This window comes from Dinoponera quadriceps, unplaced genomic scaffold, assembly GCF_001313825.1.
Source record: "Dinoponera quadriceps isolate SergipeBrazil2010 unplaced genomic scaffold, ASM131382v1 scaffold1899, whole genome shotgun sequence".
NCBI lineage: Eukaryota > Metazoa > Arthropoda > Insecta > Hymenoptera > Formicidae > Dinoponera > Dinoponera quadriceps.
The window spans coordinates 4,064-12,852 of NW_014555951.1; the positions used below are offsets into that span (position 1 = coordinate 4,064).

Here is an 8,789-nt window from a genome sequence, read left to right on the forward strand (position 1 = left end):
AGATTCTTTGATCCATTTTTTGGAATAGGCAAAAATCGAAGACGAGCCAAAACACGTCCAAGCAAAACAGCTGTCAAAGATAAACTGAATATTCAAAATGGCCGAACTTGTCGGCATAAGTGAGGGACATGAGTACCAACATAACGCCACAAAAAAATCGAAAATTGAATATATGTAACCCGCGGAAATTCAAAATTCGCGATACTTTTTGAACAGACCTCGTATGTACGGGATAATACTTTGTACCCATAAGCCTTCCTTGACATTGCTAATGTTTCTGTGAACGTTTTACCAATTTCACTTAAAATTCGGTATTTGCTCATTCCTCCATCTTGATTTCTCGACGAGTGTAACAAAGATTATATTGATTTTATACTTGTGGTAAAATAACCGTTAGAGGGACCTCAATTCAACTAACACACTTTGTGAACGAAACTTCAGCAAAGGTGGTGCAACTTTATTCATATAAATGGCGCTACTAGTACGAAGCACGTTCGAAAACTTTTGGGAAGGACAGTGTAGAATACCTTATTTCATTAATAACTAGCAACATGCGAGAGTCATCTTCGGATGAAATATAATAGAAGGAGCGCGGAAAAAATTCGAGGGAGTTGATGCAGTTTGTGAAGGATTTGTTAGTGTTATTATGAAAAATTTAAATATTCCCATCGAAATATAATAGTATTTCAATTTTGAGAGGTTAGACAATCCATCACTCACAAAAGACACTCGGCAACCTAACCTAATAACTGAACAATTTTTCGTGGTAGCCCGAAATCGGTTTTAGGAGTAGAAACAACTTCTTGAAAAAACCTGTACTAAAACTTTTAAGCTAATAAATGTCGTTAATAAAATATTGATATTTACTTTAATGTTGAGTTATTTAACTTTTTTGTCAAGTAAACATTGTTTTATGGATCAGAATGAACTTCTTACAATTCACTCTCCGGTTTCGTTTATTTATTGTTTGTATGAATCTTTGTCGTCTGATAGGTAGCTGTAATTTCCGAATGGCGTATGATATTTATTTAACGCATATGTTGTGATAACGCCTCGAGAGATCCTGGACCGCGACCGTGTTTCGGGACCAATGTCTCCGGGTCGCGATAACGTCTAGGAATCCCCGGATCTCATCTCGATATTGCGAAATACACTTATATTATATTATATGTGTTCGTCGTGATAACGCCTAGAGAGATCCTTAATCGCGACTATGTCTCAAGATTTCTACTCGGGTCACGATGGCGCCTAAGAATTCTTGGATCACGACTCGATAATGTTATACGCACATTTGCACAAGTTCCTTAATATATCGTATGTTCGCTGAGGCGAACGGACTCGAACTGACATCGTCACCGCGTTCGTAGTGAGTAAAGCTGGGAGAAGAATGCTTATTAGCGGGCTATTGTTTCGTCCCTATGCGATAACGCGCCTTTGAGCTTTCGGCGCTCTAGCCGCGGCGTCGATCTCGGCCAGAGATCACAAAAACCGGCTCGTTCGAGTTCCTTCACGCATATCGTATGTTTTTAAGTATAAGCGCGACGTTCGACTGTTATATTTACATATGCGTAGAAATATGACTGCCTTGCGTACATGTGTGTATATATGTGTGTATGTTTGCATATATGTGTACAAATATGTGTTCATATATGTGTGCATATCGCCCGTCTTTGATTATCTGTCTACTTAATCCTCTCCTTTAAGGTCGTGTACGACTTCGCTTATGCTACGTAACATCCTCCCCCCCCCCTCCCGTTGAGAGGAAACCGATCAACTATTCGATTTTTCATATACATATAGCGTTCGCGACGAAATCGCAACAGAAAGACTCGCTTAATTTACAGCAACGTCGCCCATTTGAATGCAACGTTTAAAAATGCATTTTTTATCGCATTTACATTCGTATGATCGTTAATCGATTGGCAATGGATATAGTAGCCTCCTGGCTCGTCTCAGCTCTCCAACCGCCGTCTTGCCCGTGGCTATTCTACCTATTTTGTCTTCGCCTAAGTACAGTTCGGTAATCTTGCTTAGCGCCCACTGAGAACATGACTGGTTTTTGTCCTTTATAAGTACGATTGTCTTAACCTTAAAATTGTGTTTAAACAATTTAACCGTGAATTCCCACAGACCACCAAAATGCGGTGCGGCTGGTGATATAAAATGCCAGTTGATGCGGCGTTCGCTTGCGAATCTCCTTATGAGAACATGATGTTTGTCTGAATTTAATAAAACGTATAATTCCTTTAGTTGATTGTTTATTTCTACAAAGTTTGTATCGTTGCCGGAATAGATATTAGTCGGTAATGCTCGTCTACCTACGAATCGTCGTAATGCTGCGAAGAAATCATCGGACGATAGGTCGCTCACAACCTCAAAATGGATGGCCTTTATCAACATACACACGAATACGCAATAAACTTTGATTCGACCACGAATGCGATGTTTTTTCTCTTTGATATGGAACGGGCCGCAAAAGTCAATACCAGTATTAGCGAATGGTGTTGCTTCGCAAACCCGAACTGCCGGGAGATTGCCCATTTTATATTCAATTACATTGGCATCGAAACGAAAACAACGCGTACACTTACGTATTATTCTCCGTACCTGATTTCGACCGTCAAGCAATCAAAATTTTTGTCAGATAATGCATAATGTAGTTTGAATCCCCGTATGATACCGTGATTCGTGGCACTCGCGTATAATCTGGTCAGTTAAATAGTGTCGATTGCAAAGTAAGATTGTTTTGGTGAAAACGTTAAATTTGACCTCTCCAGACGACCGCCTATTCGAATTATACCGTTTTCGTCTAAGAATGGGTTTAGCCCAATTAATCTACCTTTATTCAATGTGCGCTTGACCTTAAGTTTTCTAATTTCGTCAGAAAACTGCACTGCTTGTAAAATTATTAATATTCGTATCTCTGCTTCAATAATTTCTTCCGCGTGCAACGAACCGGTGTGTTTGTTAATCCGACGAAATCGAAAACAATATGCTACGAATCTACATAATTTAGAATAAGACGAGTATTTTTCAAGTATTTCAAAATTATCGACATTCAACGTCGACAGACACATGTTTGCCTTTATTTCTGGGATCTCGCTTATCTGTATGTCTTCGTTAGGCTATTGGTCTTTATCCTCAATCAACCATGACGGTTCCGTGAGTCATATCTGATTTCGCGAGAACTTAGGAGGTAATTGACTTCTTGAAATCGCATCAGGTTGGGTTGGATTATCACCCGATTTAATGTGCCGCCATTTAATGATACCGGTGAGTTCTTGAACCTCCGCGACTCGCGTGAATTCGAATGTTTTGAGTAGATGAGGTGACGTTTTTAGCCAGTGTAATACTATAGACGAATCGCACCAAAATTTTATCTTATTAAATGTAATATTTAACGCGTCGCACGTCTCACGATACAGTCGCGTCAATAATAATACACCGCAGAGTTCAAGTCGCGGTATGGTGATAGGTTTTAGCGGAGCGACTCGTAATTTAGCGCATACTAGATTGTTAACGACATTCCCGCGCTCCCCGATCGAGCGTACCTATAAGCATGCCCCGTAGCCAACATTGCTAGCATCGCAGAAACCGTGAAGTTGAATATTTTGATAATCGTCTGTTAATAATCTTCGATCGAATGAAATCTGATCCATCGACTCGAATTGTCGCGAGAATTCGGACCAACTGGTATGTATGCTCTACAGAACGGACTTGTCCTAATGTATTCCGCTTCGCCATATGTCTTGCATTAATTTCTTCGCGTACTGAATGACAGGGCTCATCAAAACCAATAGATCGAAAATCTTCGCGATTTCGGATAATATAGTTCGTTTCGTTAACCTCCCCGTGGGTTTGGTCGGGCGCGTCGAGTAACAAATTTTATTGTTATATGGATCCCACGTAATATCTAATATCTTTAGCGAACGGTCTATTGCGAATTTCGTGTATATTGTGATCCGCTGGATCTTTAATAACATTTTTATCGTTAGACGCCCATCGTCTGATAGCGAACCCACCACGAGCTAGTAAATCGATTATTTCGTCTCTGATTGCGCGTGTCTGTTCAATATTCTCGGCGCCGGTTAATAAGTCGTCCACGTAAAGATGCGTTTTAAGAATCTCAGCCGTTTTAGGATGCGTTTGGCTTTCGTCGTCTGCTAATTGTCTTATAATGCGGATAGCGAGAAACGGTGAAGAGGAAACGCCGAAAGTGAGCGTATTTAGTTGAAATGTCTCTATCTTGTCATGTCGGCGCCATAGGATTTGTTGATATTTTCGATCGTCTGGATGTAACACCACTTGACGACACATTTTCTCCTTATGTGTGGTCATGACAATTTTGTATATACGGAACCGAACCAAATGCGAAAATAATTTATCTTGAATTGTGGGTCCTACCATTAACATATCGATTAATGAAATGCTATTACTTATTTTTGCGGACGCGTCAAATACTATTCGAACCTTAGTGGTATTGCTTGGTTCTTTAATGACCGTATGGTGCGGCATATAATAACCATCGCCGGGATTGTCTATCACAGACATATGACCTAATCTAAGATATTTCTCGATGACTTGCGTATATTCGGTTTTTAAGTGTTTATTCGTATTGAGTTTGTGTTCTAGCCACGTAAAATTACAACGGTGCGTCGAAAAAATGGTAATGTAATTAAAAAACGCATATCAATTCCGCAATTTAGATAAATAGTGCGAGATCCAAGCATTACCGCGTTTAAGTGTTACAGTGCTGTAACAGATTTGTGCAAACTCTCTTTCGATTATGTTCGTTTATTTGAACAAATATGGGCGGAAATTTCAGAAACATACGTTAGAGAAAATGTCACTTTATTACAAAAATTACAGATTTATTCGGATTTATCGAAAGAATTATTGCGAGATACAGTTCGTGAGTCGTATTTGATACAATTAGTCGAATACGTGACAATTCAAACTAACGACGAAATAGAAAAAACAAACATATGGTCATCATGGCAATCAAGCGATATTTCTTCACTTTTAATAGATTTTTTTCCTATAGTTAATCGTTTTTCATACGTTGATACAACCGCGCATATCGTCTAAAGATAGAATAGTCGTGTACTATCCACAATTATCGATGTAGTCATATCCGGAAATAAGAAAAGCCTGGTTTGAACCTTTGTCAAAATTGATGTTTATCAATGTGCGCAAATCGACCGAAATTATCTTTGATTGGTGTCATGAAAAATGTTTTTCCGCCCATAATCAATTAAATTCAGAAGACAGAGAGTACTTTGTTCGCAATTGTATACGTGTTTTCAGCAGATACATGCACGAGGGGCTTGTATTGTTAACCTTTTGGTTTGTTCACATTTAGTAGAACTGTGGAATTATTTCTTAATGAACATCAATTGCAAAATAACAGCGAAATATCTATATATAACACATTAATGCACGTAGTTAAAATTTCGTTATACGCATTAGGAAAAATTAGAGGTCTTTATCAATACACAAATCGAGATGAATCTATAGAAAAAATTTGCTACATCGCCGATTTACTATATGAAGATATTAATAAAAATGAAATCGATTACAATCTACCTACCGAATATGTTTCGTACTTAGCCTTTCGTAATTTTGTGGACCAGCGATCACCTTTCTTTCATAGAAATGAAAATGTCAATCTACCAGATTTTTACTACATAGAAGACAATGACGAACAACCGCGACCACAGAATGAAAATGAAGATCAACTCGACGACGACAATAACATCGCTGACTCGACAACCGATAGACATTCGAAAAATATCGATGCATCTGCTCAGCCGTGCATGACTCAAGCGGCGGCGTTTCACGATCGAGGCCTGGATGCCGTCGAGTTGCCGCGACGCACGGCCCTTAGTATTCTTCGCTCGTTCCGGAGTTTATATTGCGATCACGTGCTGTCGCTTCTGATATCAAAGCAATGATGAATGAATGCGGGCACGTTCGCGATGCGATGGCGCGCGCGACGAACATTTGCGGATACAAATTTATGTACATACGACGCCTTTTCTCGTTGTGAAAAAAACTATAATTTTTTCCGACGATACGTTCGTTCTCTTTTCCTCCTCTTATTTTTTCTCTCCACCGTTCGTTCGCCACATTCGGTTGTCGTCGTCGCGATAGAAAAGAAACAGACAGACGGTGCCGCATTGTCGGATGTTTCGAATGAATGAGTAATCGAGCAATTATCATCGCGAACCACCGTGAGAGAACGACAGTTGCTGGCTGGCTGCCGCGCCTCTTTCCTCGCTCGCGTGCGTTCAACGATGAATTTTTACGCACATCCAAAGAGGAGCTCGGACAAATGGACAGTTTTTTGGAGCAAGGCACGCAGGAATTCAAATGACGACACGGCAGATGAAGAACGTTGAAAGCTCGCGTTAAACAAACTACGCAACGTTCGCGATCCGCGGTGGTGTCCGCGTCGCCGCTATTGTCAATGGTGGCGATCTCTTCTCCGTCATCGTCGCTGCTTTCGCTGCTGCCGTCGTCGTCGTAGAATCTCGACACCGTCGAATTATCGCCAGCGCGCTGCAATTCGCTGACGCATTCTCGAACTCGTTCTCTAACGCGAGCGTACTCCAAATCCGAATTGACGAATCTCGCCGTCTCGATGTCCGCTTTGATTCGATCCAATAATCTTTTACTCGTCCGCAACGACTTCTTGATGCATTTGATCACATCGCTACAGGACTTGGCGAAAGCCTTCAAAGTATCAGCGTCGCGTTTCGCGCGCGCCGTACAATCGTCGAGAAAAGCGCGAGAAACTCGAAGTCTCTCTCGACACGGTTCGATCATTCGCGCGATGGGCTCGTAAGACGCGAACGAGGATGAATTGAGGAGGTTCGCGCAGCTGTACTCATAGTAAAAGAGATTCGGATAATCCATGCGCCAGAAGCAAGCTTTTTGCGCAGTGTCACCGCCGCGATGGTTCTCTCGAGGGAAGCAGCCGTTTCTGGCGACGGCGGCGATTGCTCGGATCGTTTATTGTCGTCGTCGCGACGTTTCCGCCAGCGACCCAACGCAAGTCCGTCCTCATGACACACTACGATGTCGGAATAACTGATAAAGAAAAAACCAGCGGCGGCCATGTAATGATTCTGTCGCACGATAACGGTGCCACCCTCGCTCGTGACAACGAGGCCGCTGTAATTGTTACACCTACCGCCGCCATCGTCGTTCGACGACAACTATATCGAGTTTTTTGGCCATCGTTCGAACGACGCGAAACGTCGGGCGTAGGATGAATAATACGAATACTTGCATATTTCGAAACTACGACGTTGCGGCGTGTGTTCATTCAAACCACCCTGTGCTTGAGAAAAATAATTTCATCGCGTTCGAACGGCGTTCTCACGAATCGTTCGCCTTTGTGCGAGCACGATCGCGCTAAATAGTCCGCAAGAACGAACGTTTGTTTAAAAAAACAACAGATCGCGATTGAACGTTAATTACTAACGCTGTGACACGGACCCCGCCGGTCAGTGGACGTTCGCCCCTACCCCGCCGGTCGGTGGACGTTCGCCCCTACCCCGGCCGGTGGGGTGGTCGTGCGGTGTCTGGTCGACCGTGTTCGGTAGCGGTGGCCCTAGTGTAGCTCGCCGGATGCCCAGCAGGCATTCTTGGTGTAGGCATGAGTATGTAGGTATGTGAGTGAGAGCGCGAGTGAGAAAGCGAATGAGCGAGTAATTGTCCAAGAAAAGATTCGTTTATTATCCCACGTTATTTTGTACAAGATCTTATCAACGGGTCGGGCTTTAATCTCGTCGTTTCAAACCAGCTAATATTCCGGTGACAATACTGGCGACGGAATCCCGTGTTTACCTTATGACGTCGGCTTAGTCGGTGTTACCTTCTCGGAATCTACTGGGAGCAGACGTAACGCTCGGCTCGTGGAGCTCGCGGTGTTAGCGGTGAGCGGGCGCGGTGTTGACGTTCGGCGCGGTAGTTTGATGTTTCGCGGTGTTTAAACTCGACGGTTTCGCATCGGAGTGCAACGGTGGAATGCACCTGCTAGACTCGGCGTCGCGGGTCGCGGTACGCGGGTCGCGGTGGTTACCGCACGCGGAGTGCTCGCGTCGGTCGACTCCCGGAGCGGAGGGCACGAGGTATCGCGCCTCCTTACAGGAGCGGCGGAATCGGCCGGGCGAGCCTGGCCAACGTGCAGCCGGCGGCGGTAGTTTCTCGGTTTCGCGGCGGATACGATGGTATTTCCAGTGAGGGGCGGCGGAGAAACACGCGTCGTCTCTATATTCGCGGCGCGGTACGCAGAACGGTATTCCGGGGCGTTCGTATGCCCCGGAGGCGCAAGACCCGGTGACCAGAGTGGAGTGGCCGAGGTCGAGAACACTCGACAGAGGCGGCGAACACACCGTCCCGAGATGGAGGTTGAAGAGTCCGGTGCCCGCGACTTCCACAGGAGAGACAGCGTACGCGCTACCTCAGACTTTCCGGATGGAAGGATGTCGAGTCGGCTGCGAACTCACAGCAGTGACGGCATACGCACTGTCGCTGTCTCTCGATCTGGGGATCGGGATCCGGAGCAGCTACGATCTTACGATCCGGCTGACTCCGGCGGAATCAGGTTCCGATATTGCGGCAAAGCGGTCTTTTATACCGCTCCCGAGACGTTTTTCCGACACGTGCGCGTGGAGTTGTTTATTGGCGCGAAGCGCCGTTCTGCGGCCGACGGATGGTCGGTCGGCCGCGATGTTTGCCGGGGGGAATACCAGGTGTATGCATAAGTTTTTTCCGGTTTA

At 44.2% G+C, this 8,789-nt stretch overlaps 2 protein-coding genes across 2 annotated transcripts; both read right to left on the minus strand.

Annotated features, from left to right (window-relative positions):
- Positions 1-1,911: 1,911 nt before the first annotated feature.
- LOC106746138 lies at positions 1,912-2,541 on the minus strand. The gene has a single exon (XM_014622375.1). The coding sequence runs from the start codon at positions 2,539-2,541 to the stop codon at positions 1,912-1,914; it is 630 nt and encodes a 209-aa protein (XP_014477861.1).
- A 626-nt stretch (positions 2,542-3,167) lies between these two features.
- On the minus strand, positions 3,168-4,551 carry LOC106746139. The gene is made up of 4 exons (XM_014622376.1): positions 4,471-4,551; positions 3,780-3,920; positions 3,419-3,551; positions 3,168-3,352 (listed from the first exon to the last, which is right to left on the minus strand). The coding sequence occupies exons 1-4, from the start codon at positions 4,549-4,551 to the stop codon at positions 3,168-3,170; spliced, it is 540 nt and encodes a 179-aa protein (XP_014477862.1).
- Between the last annotated feature and the right edge of the window lie 4,238 nt (positions 4,552-8,789).